Below are 16478 nucleotides of genomic sequence, written 5' to 3' on the forward strand. Positions count from 1 at the left end.
GCGCGCGGGGGCGGCCGGTACGTACCTCTGGGCGGCCGTGTTGGCGTCCACCACGCCCGCCGTGTGCATCCACGAGCGCACCGGGTTCATGCCGCTGCCCAGCGGCTCCTCCTTCATGGTCGTCCCCCCGCGCGGAATATTCTCCTGAATCCCAAACATGAAAACTGCTGGCGGCGGCCGCAGCTCCCGGCCGAAAGCGTTTCCTCGAGCAGCGGCGCTCGGGGCTCGGCGGCAGGCGGCTGCCCTGGCCGCCCTCGCCCTGCTCGGCGCCTGCGGTCCGGCCCCGCCGCCGGCTTCAGCCCGTCCTGGGCAGGCGCGACATACACCAGCGGCCGGGCGCTCCGGACGGCCAGGGGCACGGAGGCGGCTCCACCGGCGGCGGCGGCGCTTCGAAGAAGCAGGACGCGGTGGCCGCGGCGGCGCTTGTTGTTGTTGTTGTTTGCAGGCGCGCTCAACGTGGTGTCATCCTAGCCAGGCGGCGTCCGCGGCTGCAGGACACTGCGGGATCGCCCGCTTCTGGCGCGGCCCGCCTGCTCCAAAGACAAATAAACGGGGCAGTGAGTGCTGCGGCGCAGTCCCGGGCGCAGGCGGGGCGCGGCGGGGCCTGGAGCGGCGCGCGCAGCGGACGGAGGCGCACAAAACTCAGCCCTCTCTCCCCGAGGAATGGACCCTTTCCCGGGAGCCAAAACTCGAAGCCCCCGGGAGCGGCGCTGTCAGAGGGTGACGTCGGGGGGCGGTGCCTGCGCCATATATGGGAGCGGCCGCCCCTCGCCGCGCCCCTCGCCGCCGCCGCCGCCGCGCTCGCCGACTGACTGCCTGACGGCGCCGCGAGCCGGCCCGAGCCCCGCGAGCCCCGCGAGCCTCGCCGCCGCCGAGCGCCACCGAGCGCCGCCGCCGCCCCCCGCCACGCACCGCGGCTCCTCGCGCCCAGCCGCGGCCAAGGAAGTTACTACTCGCCCAAATAAATCTTGAAAAGAAACAAACGCAGCCGCTGCACAACTGCAGCTTGGCCCCTTAATACCTGCCTGCAAAACCTGCCACACAGTCAAACACGATGGGCGGGGCGGGGGGCTGTAAAATGCCGAAGCGCCCCAAGTTGCCCAGATGCATGCAATAAATGCAAGGGGCTGCAGCTCTGCCTGGGGCCGCCCGAAGGAGAAGTGGGAAGAGGCAGATCAACCGCAGGGAGGGCGCCGGAGGGAGGAGCGGGCAACGGACTGGGAGGAGGGGTGCCCAGGGCTCCCCGGCCAAGGCTGGGCGCGCAGCTCAGCCTGATTTCTAAGCAGACCTAAGGCTGCTGCAGGGCCGGCCAGTCCCCTTCTGAGCCCCGCCGGACACCCCAAGCTTCCTACCCCGGCGGAGGCCGCCGAGTGCCGGGCAGGGAATCCACGTCGGAGGCAGGTTCTGCTAAAAGCTCCCTCTCCCCCGGTGGCCGCGGCAGACCCCGGTCCCTGGCCTGTTCTTAACGCACAGCGAGTGACAAAGAAGGCTCTGGTCTCTCCGGGCCGACGGGAAGCGCGCCCGGCCTCTCCGGCGACCCGGAGCCGGGTGTCTGGCTGCGCGACCTGCGCGGTGGCCAGACCGCCCTGGAGCCAAGTGCTCCAAAAACCGAGCGGACGCCGCGGGCTCTGTGGCCTGGCCCTCAGAACCGCCGGACCCGGGTGAGCGCGCGGCGCGCGGCTTCCCGACCTGGTTTCTAGGAATCAGGAGGGCAGCCGGGCGCGGGCAGCCTGTGGGCCCCGCGGCCCAGCTCCTGCAGCCGGGACTCCGCGCCCAGGCGCGCGGCCCGCCCAAAGGACGTCTGCGCGACACGGAGCAGAGACCCAGGGGACGACCAGGAACTGTCCCAGGCACTTCCCTGCCAAGAGAAATCAGGCCCTTTTGATTAAAAAATAAAAAAGATTGCAGGGCGCAAGTGTGTCGCAGGGCAGCCTCCTCCCGCCGGGTCTGGGGCAGCACTCCCTTTTCCCGTGAATTGGCAGCGTGTGTACGTTAATATTTTAATTAATCGGGAAAATCGAAGTCCGATTCACGTTATCTGGGGACCCCCACGCCTCTTGGAAGGAGTGAGAAAAAAGATGTGTTGGAAAGAGATCTATTTTGCTGGTGTTGGGGGTTAATGACTATTGCCAAAGATAAGTGAATTATCAAAGCTGTTGCGCCAGTCCCATCTCAAAATCCATTACGGTGCCGGCCGTCTAATTAAATACGTAAGTATAATAAAATCATATTTTATGACTATTTGAGGGTAATGAGATTAGTCTTTAGAAGCGATCGCCACATATTAAAGATGCCACTGTCTATAGAATGTTAATAACCTTAAATCAAAGTGTATGGAAACTATTCATGATAAATTAAAAGAAAATTTCTGTATTCCTAATAAGCCCAGCGCTTTCCACTCTCGGCAGACCCTTGTGTAGTAGGGAACACTTTCTTCGTGGAGAAACAACGCAAAATAAAGTTGGCCATCGGGGGAGGGTGGGTTTGAGAAACGCTTTGTCTCTGCGTGTTTAGCTGCTTCGGGGGCTCACGCAGGGCCAGCGGCCAGGCAAGCGTTATTGTCAGAATATGCAAAGTGCCTTTTCGGGAAAGATGAAGTTGGAAATAGGAAACAATGCTTCCTTTATAGCACACTTCCTAAAATGTCCAGCCTGTGCCCCTTCCTTGCGCTAACGAAAGTATCATGCTTAAAATCATTTACAGTATCTTTAATTCAGATTACACGCGCCAAGGCGATTTAAATCTGATTACCAAATTAGAAGGTTTAAAAACAAATCCTTCTAAATCTGATACTGTTGACTAAAGAGGAAAAAAAAGTTCTATAAGCCCATCACATAAGGTAACGATCCTGCCCCAGAAAGAAAAGGGGTTTTAAACCTTTTTGACAACAAATGCAGCTGCCCCACTATTTTGGACGATATTAAGCGAAAATGAATGCAAATCTGTGTTCAGCAGCCATCTGGCCCGAAATGGGGGAATCAGCTGCTCTCACAACAGGCTCGGAGGCTGAATCCATTTCAGCTCATTTTCTAGATCATCTGGTCCCGCACCCAAAGCGTGGAAAATACGGTCTTTATCATTCACCAACTTTATCTTTTTTGTCACTCCGCTGCTGGCTCCGAGCTGTGGGCACAGGGACTCGCCGACCGGGCAGGGTCTCCACCCCGGCCTGCTGCGGAGCGGCCCGGGAGGGTACCCCCTGGGCCCCCACCCCATCCCACCCTCAGATTTTCGACTTGATGGGGCAGGAGCAGCAGCAGAGGGGAGCAAGGGACACCGCAGCCAGGCCAGGGACGGGGAAGAGGGCTGCAGGTCAAACCCCGAGTGTCCTGAGTAACGCTGGGAGCGCGTTCCGGCGCCCGGCCGCCTCCGGAGGGAGCCTTGCCCCCACCCCTCGCCCTTTCTGGGGGAACGCGGGGCGCTGGGTACCCAGGAGAAGGGAGAGGAGGAGAAACAGGCTGCTACTTTGGAAGTTTTGCAGGCCCACGGCGGCCGGAGGTCTAACCTCGGTGCACAGAGCACTCCCAGGGGCCAGACCCGCGTCCAGGGGCCGGACTGGGCGGAGCCTGACCTTTGCCGGGGACCCCGCGGGCCGCGACGGCTGCGGCGACCGCTCAGGGCCCCGCGCCCAACGCGATTTGCACGGGTGGCCCTAGAGCTGCCGCCGCCGCCTCCTCCTCGGAGGGTGGGAAGTATTCCTTTTGTGCGGATTTACGGGGAGAGGCTTCAATGAGCCCCCTCACATTTGCATTTAAATAGCGGCATCAAGCGCTTCGCGTGCCACACACCAGTGGGCTCCCAGATGTCAAGCCGGAGTCAGTCAGATGGCCAGTGCCCAGCTGTCCTCCCCATGTCGTGCCGGAGCAGGCAGTGACCTTAAAGAGACAGCGCCCGCCGCCCCTGGCGCCCGGCTCTGGGAGCGGCGTGCCCCGCGCAGGGCGCAAGGCCCTGGCGGCGCTTGGGCCACTGATCCTTGGCACTATCAAAAAACCTGGCTGAAGTCTAGCCAGGGCTCTAACCTCCCAGGAGCCTCACCCAGGCTCACCCTGGCCTCCTTGCCCAGCCACTCAGTGCCCGAGCCACCGCGCGTGCCAACGTCCTCCGCCAGTACCCACTACCCACCCGTGAAGGGAGCTATTCGGCGCGCGTGGGGAGGAAACTTCCCCCTCACCCCTCCTCAGCCTCAGATCCTCCACTGGTGCCTGGTGCAAGGCCCAGAGACGGGGACCTGGGCTGGTACCGGACTCCAAACCACCCCCACCCAGAAACTTCTGCCAAGTTGGAGTCCCAGGGCGCGAGGCCTGCCGCGGTGTCGGCACGGGCCTAGCACCCAGGGCACCGGGTGAATGCCCCCTTCTTGATCGAGGCTTAGCCCAGGGCACCCGCCTACCTCCCTAACATCCTTCCAAAGAGTAATAAACTGCATTTCCGGCGTTGAGAAGCCTGGGCCGAGAGTTCCTGGAAGCCAAGTCCCCTGGAGTTTCAGGGGGTGCGCGGGCTCGACTGGACGGACGCAGCACCCTCAGAGGGCCCATGGCCACAGGCCCAAGCTGCCTGGCCATGTCACTTGGAGCCTTCGGTAAAGGGTGAAAGCCAATGCACGAAAGGCCGGCAGTTCGTGTGCCAGCCGCCAGTGCTGAGCTGCAGGCGCGGCCCGCCCCCACGTCCTCCGCGCCTGGGGGTCACGCTCAGACCGTGCCGGCCTCCGGGCCTCTAGCCCTGCTCAAGCCTGGAGTCAGAATCGCGGGCCAAGCACAGGCAGGGGCCGGGGAAAGAACACGAAAAGAGACAGCCAGACTGACCCTGGGCCCCAGTGGGAAGGAGGCCAGAGGGGCCGGGAGAGACGCACCTAGAAAATCCCGGGAACTGCGGGATAGGGAGGAAACAGCACGCACTGGCAAAGCCTGCCCACCACGGGTGGTGACGCGGCCTCTGAGTGCTCTCCAAGTTCCATCTTGCGCCACGGGGTCACGCTTGCCCGTGGGCCGGGGGAAACCGAGAAGTAAGGGCCATCCCAACCTAAGTCGCGCACAAAGGGAGCCCGGTCAGGTTTGGGTGGGTTACTCAGGCCCAGAGAGGGCGCCTTCGCCCTCTCGGCGCGGAGATGCCAGCCGCGGGGCCTCAGGAGGCATCTGGCGGCAGAGCCCAAGACAGGCCGCGCACGCCGCCTGTCCTCGGAGGCAAGTTACTGGGCAACTCGCCCTGGCACATGGGGCGAACCAACGGGCGCCTCTGCCCTGCGCTGGAAGGAAGGATGCCCTGTTGGGTTCACGGGTAAAAAGCAAAAACTGAAGGGCCCCAGACCCCTGTTCTCTGCACTGCCTCCTCCCCCTAATATTTATTCTGTACGGCTAAGATTCCTGAAGCCCGACCCCCAGTACCGGAGAAGGCTCAGCTTCCAAGTGAGAACGTGCAGGCGCCTCCAGCCAAGTTTGACAAACAGCGCCTCCTGGGGTGGGGAGAGTGGAGTGCCGCTGCGCAGCCGGGAGCCGGGAGCCGGGAGCCGAGCAACCTGGGCTCCTACCCACCCCGGGGCAGGTGTCCGCCAGGGGTCCTGCCGGCCCCAGCAGCTGGGCCCCGGCTCATGCGCGACCGCAGCACCTAGTCCGAGCTGACGCCCTGACCCCGGAGACGCGCGGAAACCGCCACACGCCGCCTAGTCCTAATTGCCGCCCACCTGCGTGAGCAAGGGTCGGATCAAGCCCGGCACCGGGCAGAAGGCCTAGGTACCAAGCGCCACGCGAACGCCCTTGCTGGAGAGAAACCTCCTCCGCTCTAAGTGCCCGCCCCGCAGGGGGCGACGGACATGACCTGGAACTCGCTCAAACCTCTCGCTGGAAAACTATGGGCGCTGCAAGCGGGGCGAAAACGCCGGGGTGTGCCTCGGCTCCTGCAGCGTGCGAAATTAGAAGGGAAACAGTTAATTATTGTTTCCTTGTCCTAACTTTTCTCGGATTCCTTCGGTCACTGTGGTTGACCCCACGAGTCAGCTCTGGGGGCTCTTCTACCTGAGCGAAAACCCCAAATCAAACACTGGCCAGCTTGGGCTTCTCCCAACGCACCCGGCAACCCTAAAGGTTGCTTCTCTGTAAAGATGCTCCGGAGGACCAACCGAGCTGGAAAAGACAGCTGGTGCGTGGCGAGGTCCCTCGGACCCGAAAAGGCCCATCGGTTTAGCAACGAGCTGGGATTTCTCGAGCTGCGTTCAGCGGCGCCCGGAAAAGCAGTCCGGCTGGATGCGCCCGAGCCCGCGCGGGAGACGCCGATTCCGCGCCGGCCCGCCCCCGCCAGTTTACAAAGCAAACTTTCCCCAGAGAAGTTCCGAGATCGAATGGCGCGCAAAGTACGCCAATCAACACCTAAACAGACCCAAACTGTACAAACACGGATCGATCAGATAATTTCAAATATTATAATTGGCTTTAATTAAACACACTGCGTTCTAATTAACTCTGAAATTTTAGCATGCTTTGGGACACTGGTGTCTGATTTGATATTGTCAGTCCAGATGTCCTAATAAAATTCAATCCTCCACTCAAGACTTCAATATTCACCAAGAACAAAATGCAAATTAAATGTAAAACCTAAAGTATCGCCAAAGGTATAATCAAGAAAGGTGTCTCAAAACTTCTCACTTTTTATTACGCAGTAGTTTAAAAATGCAGATTACATCCTAACAAGACCTCTCCAGCATACCATAAATCTTAACTCTTTCATGGACGGGTGTGGAGTGCCATGCCACTGGCTTGAAGGGAAAGGAGGGGGCGGCCAGACCTCATGACAGAATTAAATACCCTCTTCTGGACGCTAAATGTGCACAAAAGTTTGCCAATAAATTTCTAGTTTGCAACCGCGGTTTGCCAACACGAGTAAAGGAAGTTGGGGTGGTGGAGAGCCACAGTGGGCACGGTCGGAAAGGGTGGCCACGGTCACCGATGTACTAATGTCCTCCTCCTCGGACCCGATCTCACTCCTTCACAGCACCTTAACAGAGTGTATACACCCGTTCTGGTGCGCAAAAGTGGGGCGGTGGGTGCCGGCGGCCGGGCCGGGTAGTCTGCCCGGGTAATTAACTCAGCTCCGGGGACTGTGACGTTGAGACCGAGAGGGAAGGAAGAGCATACAGCTCTTGGACAGAAATGTGTCAAGCTCTCCTCCCTTCCAGCCTGCACAAACCCTTTCGCGCACATTCGCGCGGCTTCTAAGGGATCCAAGTCAGCGGACTAGGTCCGGTAGCGCGCGGCGGCGGGACGCACCCCTCCTCTCCCCCCAGGAACGCTGGCGCACTCCGGGGCTGGAAGGGGGAGGGTGCACCTCTGGCTACAAATTCGGCCGCGAAGAGATTCTTTACCAACTCTAAGGGTTTGCTAAATGTACACACTAGAATGAGTCCCGTTAAAAGGAAGCTATTCCCACATTAAACATGCGTATGTTTTCCATACTAATGGAGTCACTTAAAGCTGTTGCTAATTTAACTTTTTAAAAAGGCCACACTGTGGAAATTTGCATTTTCTTTAGGACATTGAAATGAAGATAAAACTGCTGGGCGGCAAGGCTGCCCAGGGCATAGCTAGGGGCCATGTAGAAATAAAAACAGATAAAAAAAAGAAGAAAGAAAGAAACTGGCTTCTCTTCTAGACTATTAATAAGCAATTTGTCCCGCTGAAATTTACATTGCAAAGCGGAGGGCGCCGGCAGCAGCGGCGGCGGGGCTGGCGCGGGCTCCGGGGGTGCACCGGCGCGGGGGCGGGGGCGTCCTCTGGCCATCCGGTCCGCCCTCAGGGGCGATCCACCAGCGGCTTTGAACTCAGTGTCCTTGCCGCCGCGCCGCCGACCCTCGCCCGCACACGCGCGCATCTGCACGCCAGGGCCCCGCCTGGGCCGCGCACCCGGAGGCCGGGACTGGGGCTGCGCTAGCGCCACCCCGGCTGGGCTGCAGCCGGTTGCGGGTCTTCGCGGGGGACGGGAATCCCTCCACTCCCAGTGACGCCTTGGACTCACGGACCCCCATCCGACCCAAACGACTGCCCAGGCCTTAATTTTAAAATGGCAACAATAAGCTTAATTTTTTTTTTCCTCCTTAGCCGTGCCGCCCCGGTCCAAGTCGACCGCAAGCGTAGAGCCCCGAGCCCCGCGCCCCCGCCGGCTCCCCCGCCCGCGCGCCGCCCGACGGAGCCGCGGATCCCGGGCCTAGCGTGGGGCCAGGGCGCCATCTACGGGCGCCGCGCGGCTCCGGGCGGCCGCCGCCTCCTCCCTCTCCGCGTCCAGAGCCCGCTCCTCCTCCCGCCGTCGCCGCCGCCGCCGCCGCGCTCGCCCCGCGCCGCCTGCCACTTATCACAATTACCCGACGCTCCCGTGCCATTTTGCTTATGAAACATTGATTGCTAGTTACGCGGACTTTTAAGCACTATATTAAAACTTTCGAAATGAAGGCGCTCTCCTGCCTGCGATTTTTAGGCACAAGATTAAAAGATATGAAATGTAAAGATAATGCAATTTGATTTGTTAGTCTAACTCTGCGATTTGAGACTTGATGTCCCCAAAGACCAGGCGAGCTTTTCCCCTTTATTTATTTTTATTAAAACATCAATCTACGCTGGAGCTGGGTGAACTCGGTTTCACCTGGAGAACATAAAATTCTCCATACCAGAGAAATAAGCACCTTTCATAAATCAATGGTATTCCTGACACATCGATCAATTTTTGGTTGTTAATCCGAAAGGAGGAGTTTTAATTGCTTCCTGCGTTGTCGTCCAGGCACGTAGGCGCTTCGACCTTCCCCATCCCTCCCTCCAAGGGTCTGGCGTTTGTACTGGGGGAGGACGAGGAGTGAAAAACCCGGGGTCCTTCAGCTAAATCCTCGGAACCCCAGATCTTCGCCCGCGCCGGTACGCGCCTCCCCCGCGCCGAGAATCCCTGGCACACGATCGCCTCCCCGCAGGCCCGCCGGGAAGGCCGCGAGCAGAGGCCACCGGAGGCCGCCCAAGCAGTGCTCGCCAGGAACCAAGACGCTGCCAGGGCGCTGCGCAAAAGTTCACGGCGAGGCCAGGCCTGGGCGCAGCTCATGGTCATGGGCTCCCGCATTCCCCTTCCCACCCCGCGCCTCCGCCGCCACCCCGCCCGCGCGCCCGCAGGCGAGAGGAGCGCACCCGGCTCCCGGGCCCCAGCACCCTGGTCCCCAGCGTTCAGCGTCCCGCCCGCGACGCGCGAAGTTCAACTTTGCTGGCGCCGCGGCCGCCTGGGGCCCGCGGGCTGGGGCAGGGAGCCCCCGACGGGATCGAGAGCGCGCTTACCTGTGCCGCTCACTCGACGGGCATCGCGGACGCCCTTGGCCGCGAGGTGTCGGCGGCGCCGGCGGTGGGACGGGAGGTGTGCGGCCCGGCGCCTTCCCACGTTCCCACCTCCCGCCCTCCCGGGAGAGCCCACGGGCCCGGCCGCGAGCGCGCCAGTGCGCACGCGCCACACTGCCTTCCACTGCGGGCGGCGGCGGCGCGGCAGGCTAGGGCCGAGCGGGGGCGCGTGGAGGTGCCCGTAGGCGGCCCCGCGGCCCTCCTGCCACCGCACCCCGGCACCGCAGCTGCGCCCGGCGCTGGCCACCTGGAGGAGAGGCCTCCTGGGCCACGCGCGGGGTTCCTCCGCGGGGAGGTCCCTTTGCAAGGACCTGAGCCCCTCTCTTTCCTCGGAGGTCCGAGGGCATTCGTCAGCCGCCTTGGCCAAAAGAGTGCGCCAGGCCTGGAGTGATGCACCGCTACTGTGGACACCTCTTCGCAGGGCATCTGGAAACGGGTCCCAGGCCCTGGGCGGCTTGAAGCTGTCTGTGTGGATGAGCGCACACCCCCGTGGGCAGGAGATGGCTCGGGTTCCCCCTGCCCGTTTTGGTAAAGTGGATGAGAGGACATCTTCCTGGATATGGATAACTTAATGAAAAGTACTATACTAGGCCCCGTGACGGCGAAAATGAAATGGGAAGAGGCAAGAGATCGCCCACAAAGACAGAAAAGGGCTGGGGTTCTCCAATAAAGCCACGCTATGGGGAAAAACAACAACAACAACAACAACAACAACAAAACGCCTGGACGGCTCCTAGATGAGCTTTGCGTTTAGAGCAATCTCAGTGAACGAGGGCTTCGGCTGCACTTCAGAGGCCAGGCAAACCTAACCACTCCACTCCCACTTTTGATGTCACTCAGCAAATGACCAGAGGTGTAACCTTTCTCATAAGTATCTGGAGCTGCTGCTCTGGAAAAGAAAAGGGGTCAGGCAACGGTGTGAACTGCATCCCCAAGTTGATGGCCGCCCTGGGGTTGGGAGGGGCTGATTAGCCCAGGCCCTTACCCAGGGCTGCTGCACTTTTTCTAATTTGCCTCTTCCGGGAGAACCTGGGACTCGCGGAAGATCCTACTAATTTTATCCATCTGCTTCTTCCAAACCTAAGTGTGATGTAGATACCTGAATAAAGACAACTTTCTTATTGCCGAGCTTTGTCGGAAACAGAAAGCACTCTTGTGGGAATGTGAGCCTCACCCTCCTGTGTCCATCGCTTTTTCTTGCCTGTTTCTTACTTCTAGGCTTGTTTTGTACCCTTTACTTCAAGCTTTTATAGTGAAAGTTGAATGTGCTGAATCATGAAATCTTACTGGAAGAGAAAGTTATTTTTGGCCATTTATTTAGCAAAAGGCACTCTAGAGAATGCAACCCAGAAATGTACTTTATTATGATCGCTTAATGTAAGAAAAGAACTAAATAACGAATATTTCCCCTTTGTCATCTTCACTTGGGAATCGTTTTTAATGTGAGCCAGCATGAAACCATTTAAGCAATATGCAATATTTTCAGATATAAAATTACCCATGTTTTTAATAGCAACTAACATGTATTGAATGTTATGTGTCAGGCCCAAACTCAGAAAAGTTAAGGGGCATGTTCTTGTCACACTGCTAGGAAGCTGGGACTCCAACCCCATTGTCAGACTTCAGAGCTCTGGTCATGTGGTCCTGCCATGTGTGGCTTCAGAGGCAAAGGGAAGGGTTCGGAGAGGGCCACCATTCAGTGCCACACACAAAGACCTGCAGGTGGCCTTTGCTCAATCTGTTTGACCAGTGGAGGTAAAATGCCGTGGATGACACAAGAAAACGTTTCAATCCCTATAATAACGACTTGGTGACTCCCTTCCTTCTCCAGCCCAATCCCCCAACACACACCACCCTGCTGCTCTGTCCCTCTTGCTCCTCTCCTTGCCCCCCTCCCTAAAAGGCTGCAGTCTCAGGGTTGCTTTCCTCTAAATGGGCCCCTGAGCACACCGCCTTGCCCACCCAATTCTGTTCCAGAGCTGCTCCTAGAGAATGGGGCCCAAGCCTTACCCTAGGTGGGTCCTCGACATAATTTTTGCGGGAATGAGGAATGAATGGAGAACCACTGGCCATGTAGACAATGACTCCTGATCTCAGGGGCCTGGAGAGGAATGGCATTGGTCACGTGGGTGCATCGCAGGGAACCTCGGCCTGTTGATAAGAGACCCACAACCTCGTCTTCACAGACAAGAAACAGCACAGAGGTAGCTGTGAATGTTATGAGAAATCATGGCTTTCTCCGCCCCTCACTTACTCCTTCCATGCAGTGGAGACATCCCCCTTCCCACTTTCTTTTCCCATTGGATATTCACTTAGGCTGAGTCAGGCCCTTGGAGCCCAAGTCCTGAGTAAGGCCCTGCCCTCATGGAGCTTACTGTTTAGCATAAGAAAAAATCCTCCTTACAGGTGAGACAGGTGAAAGGAAGAGGAAGCAGCTTTGGTGACATTTGCATTGGGAGAGGCTTAGACAGATCTGACAGGTTAAGCTCAATTCTCTCAGGCACATAAAAATCAATGTCCATTTCATCTGTCACTGTCCACCTGTGTATGCTTTGTCACTGGCCACTGTACCTAGAAATGTACATTCACAAACATCAATAATCAAATCTGTTTCAATATTTACTTTTATCCCTTTTTTTTTTCATAGCAAGCAAGGTGTCTTGTAGCCACCACTAACCAGCTCGCATATTCAGTACTAGACTAGGTGGCGACTCAGAGCCCAGCAACAGTGCACACCAATCCAAGAGGGCAGAGGCCTGGAAGACCCCTGCACAGAAACTTGGCAGGGTATAATGCAGTCACCTGCCCCAGACGTCAGAACATAATCATAGGTACTTTCAGAGGACAGATGCTGAAACAGCCATTGTCTGTTCAACTTGCAGATGGCGTGGTGCCTCTCGTTCTGGTGTTAAACGTGTCCACTGTGGATCTTCCCTGCAGGAGTGGAACACCCGGAGGTCAGGACCCACCTGCTCTCTTCGTCTGGTTTACTCAGTTACAGAGCCAAGCACAATGTGGGGGCTTCGTAAAGTTGTGTGCAACTGATAAATATGCAATTCAGTTCTTAAAACTTTGTATTATGGAAAATTGCAAACACACACAAAAGCTGACTGATCACAAATCTCCATGTACCCCTCCTCCTCCACCTTCAATCATTCTCAACATTTTGCTGTCTTGCTCCCACCATTCTTTACTCATCATTTGTTTAGAAACTACATTTGTATATTTGCAGGATCCAAAGCCGTAGATGAAAAGGCACATTCCTCAAGTCCAGCATTCAGCCTGAAACTCTCTTTTCCACCTTATCTCACACAATCCACACTAGTCCAGGCAGGTCCTGCTGGCCCCGTGACCAGCTTCCTGCTGCCCACATGAGTGCTGCGGTCTCTTCCCTTGGCTTCTGGAAACTCTAGCCTTGGTCCTTAGTCCAGGAAAGCCCCTTTCCATTTTGACTGGACTTCCTGACCCCATAATCACTGGCCAAAGCCCTGCCCCGGGGAGACAGGACATCCCAGGCACTTCCTGTGCTAGCTGCATGTGGAAATGTGGCTCCAGCTGTGCAGAGCTGACCCTGGGAAGCAGAAGCACACACCGAAGCTGGGGGAACGGCCCAGCGTGGAACAGGAGCCCAAGGAATCTGCACAGCACAACTGTAACCCCAAGTACCCCAAGGTGGGACTGCCCATCCAAAGTGTTTACTGTAAGGGTGGACAGGACAGGACATAAACATGCCTTTTTCTAAGAATAAAATTGTGTGCATCTGATATCCGTCATTTATAACTAAAAATAATTTGAGAGAGATATCTCACACTGAAGGAAGCTTCATATTGCTTCTGTGATTGAGACTACTTCGCAGAATCTACTTGGTAAAGACACTGAGATGCTCAAGATAGGAAACAAACAGGTTATCTAGTATTAATTATGCAATGACTGGGTGGAGGTGCTAGTGTCCCAGCCCTCCTCCCGGAGGCACTAAGAATAAAGACATAGAACAGGTCACCACCATGACCAAACAAAAGTGACTTCGGTTCTTCTGGTGAGGAGGTTGATTTTTCAGAGAAAGGTGTCAGGGTAGACAGGAACTCTTCTAGAACAGTAGTCACCTCCCCCATCAGCTGTCCTGGATCCACAACACCGACTCCTGCGGCTAGGAGGCCAATGTAAATGTGGTTGTGAGGTGAGAGGTCACATGTCAGGTGACAGAGAGTTGAGAAAGAATGGGGCAGCTGCCCTCCCAGGAACTGAGTAGGCCCAAATTGCAGAACTTACTCACTAGCCATGGAGTCCTATCCATAGGAGACAGGATCCATGTGAGCACAGCAACCATAAACCCTGTGGTTCTGTTAAAAATATTTTCGATGCATTCATTCAATCTGTTTTTGTATATCCATCAAGAGTATTCTCTCATCTTGAAATAATATATATTTGTACCATGAATTGTACTACTCAGGAGGAAGTCATTTTTATAAAATGTCAATAATATATTCCTTGCATTTAATTTTGAAATGACCAGAAGAGATGCATAACGGCTTATCTCCAGCCCTGTGGGCCACATCTCTGATCCAGTGCTCCGGGTGAGAGGTGGCACAGATGCTGACCTCTAGAAGCCCATATAGTTTTGGCCATTGCTCAGCCAGTGGTGATGGGACAGTGCCACTGTTGGACAGAATTCAAAAGATGCCCCAAGATTCCTGTCCCCTCTTATTCGATCAAACACTAATTGAGGTTCTGCTGGGAAGGGACTTTATAGCTGGAATTAAAGTTAATAATCAACTGACCTTAAAATAGGGAGATTATCCTGGATTCCTTGGGTGGGCCCAGTGTACTTTCATGAGCCCTCAAAAGTAGCAAGGGAACAGGAGAGTCAGCAAGGTGTACGAGAAAAGGAAGTCAGAGAGATCCAAGTGTGATGGCAGCTCAGACTGCCGTGACTGGAGTGGACCACAGGGAGAGCATGAAACTGACTTCAGGCACCCTCTAGGAGCCAAGATCAGTCCCAGCTGATAGTGGACAAAGACCTCAGTCCTACAACCACGAGTACCTGAATTTGGCCAGCAATTTGAATGAGCTTGCATAAGGACTCCAAGCTCCAGATGAGACACAGTCCAGGCTGGCAGCTTGATTTCAGCCTTGCTAGACCCTGAATAGAGGACAAGCCACACTTGCTGCACTTCTGATCTACAGAACTGTGGAAGCGTAAGTGGGTGTTGCTTCAAGCTGTGCAGTGAGCGGTAATTTGTTACAGCAAAAACAGACAATGAATACATCCACCGTTGATGCCTGCCATTGGATGAGCATCACTTACATTAGTCAGTTGTCATCTTGACATAACTTATGTCAGTCAGTTGTCATCATGGTAATACTGTGAAAAGACCTTCCTCAAATGCACTGGCTTAAACAAGAGCCATGCTCTCTCATCCATGCCCGTGCAGGTCGGCCGGGTGGCTCTGTTGATCTTGGTGGGCTGATTGAGTCCAGACAGGTGTGGCTCTGTGGAGGTCTGCTCCATGTCTCACATCTTCTGAGACAAGCTGGCTACCCAGGGTGGGTGCCTCTCATTGCAATGGCAGAAGTCCAGGGATAAGACCAACCATGCAAGTATACTCAAGATTCCACTCGCATCCCATTGACCCAAGAAGGCAGATGGCCAAGCTAAAGTCCATGACAAGGGGCATGGATATGGTAAGGTGAGTGGCTGGCAGAAGAGCCTGAGAAGGCTGCATGGGCCTTCAAACCCCTTGGTGCTGGAGCCCTGAGAAGGAAAGGCATGTTTTCCTGAGTCCTGAGCTCTTCTGAGAAGTCCCCCAATCACACTCTTCTGAACCATGCAAACCCCTCGCAGCACCTCAGAGCCAGTCTGGCCTTCAGAGGGGCCAGTCACACCAGATGTGGCTTGATCTCCAGAGGTGGTGAGGGGCAGTGGTCAGGAAGAAGAGACTCGTAGCAATTCATCCCTCATCCATCCATCCTGCTGGATAGAGAACAGCTCTGGACAGGCCCTGTGTGTCCTGTTTGTATCTACTCCCTCCCACTCCCAGCACCTGACAGTCTCCCATTCACATACCTTCAATCCAGCATGCCTGCTTACCGTAAATGTTCCAGGGAGAGTTTGGTCCGATTGGCTCACATGACCAGCCAGGAACCAAGTGTGGTGGCCTCAGAAGGATGGGCTTCTTTGACAGACCAGCATCTGTCCTGGACTGGCTGGTAAGGAGTGATCCCCAGAGGAAAGGAAGTGGGGCAATGAGATGCATCCACCTCAGCAACTCACCGAGGGGCTTAGAAAAGCCGTTCTCTCTCTGGGTCTCTTTTCTTATTTGTAAAATGGAAGGCTTCACCCCTCCATGAGTCATGTGGTTTCTATCAATACTAAAATTTCGTTATTTAATTATGGCTACAGCAGCCACTGCAGGGGTTTCTTTAGTTGTATTTGTGGGACAGATGCTTCCCTTGCATCTTAATATGGCTGGGTCCCTCCACGGAGTGTGAGTGCAAGTTCCACAGAGCGTGAGTGGAAGTTCCACAGAGTGTGAGTGGAAGTCCCACGGAGTGTGAGTGGAAGTTCCACAGAGCGTGAGTGGAAGTCCCACGAAGCGTGAGTGGAAGTCCCACGGAGAGTGAGTGGAAGTCCCACGGAGCGTGAGTGGAAGTCCCACGGAGTGTGAGTGGAAGTCCCACGGAGAGTGAGTGGAAGTTCCATGTGTCCCATCTGGGTTGGGCTCTGAGACGAGGCATGCCTTTTCCACCCACTCTTTCTCTTTCCCTTAGCTGGAAGCTGAGGTCTCAAAAGCCCAAAGCACAGGGGACATCAGAGTCCCAGATGGAATAAACTGGGACCCCTTGGTCACTGCATGGAGGAATGCTGCCCACTGAGCAAACTCTCAGAAGACTGTTATGTGAGTAAGGAGTAAACTTCTGTTTCCAGCCACTGAAATTTTGGAGATTATTTGTTTATAACAACTCATGAAATGCTCATGGTGACCAGCTTTAAGTGGCCTAAAGAAGACCAGGCACAGTGGCTCACGCCTGTAATCCCAACACTTTGGGAGGCTGAGGCGGGTGGATCACCTGAAGTCAGGAGTTAGAGACCAGCCTAGCCAACATGGTGTAACCCCATCTCTACTAAAA

General features: G+C 56.1%; 1 protein-coding gene across 13 annotated transcripts in view; it reads right to left on the reverse strand.

Annotated features, from left to right (window-relative positions):
* Window positions 1–691, reverse strand: part of EBF3 (EBF transcription factor 3) — a 128598-nt gene extending 127907 nt beyond the window's left edge. For 3 of the 13 annotated variants that reach the window (XM_007964439.3, XM_038009726.2, XM_007964433.3), the window contains exon 1: window positions 26–691. In XM_007964439.3, the coding sequence (XP_007962630.1) occupies window positions 26–159 (134 nt within the window). In that variant the 5' untranslated portion in view covers window positions 160–691. The remainder of the gene's footprint in view (window positions 1–25) is intronic. The other 10 variants (XM_007964434.3, XM_007964442.3, XM_007964437.3 and 7 more) reach the window with 4 other exon arrangements.
* Between the last annotated feature and the right edge of the window lie 15787 nt (window positions 692–16478).

Source organism: Chlorocebus sabaeus, chromosome 9 (genome assembly GCF_047675955.1).
Source record: "Chlorocebus sabaeus isolate Y175 chromosome 9, mChlSab1.0.hap1, whole genome shotgun sequence".
NCBI classification, from domain to species: Eukaryota; Metazoa; Chordata; class Mammalia; order Primates; family Cercopithecidae; genus Chlorocebus; species Chlorocebus sabaeus.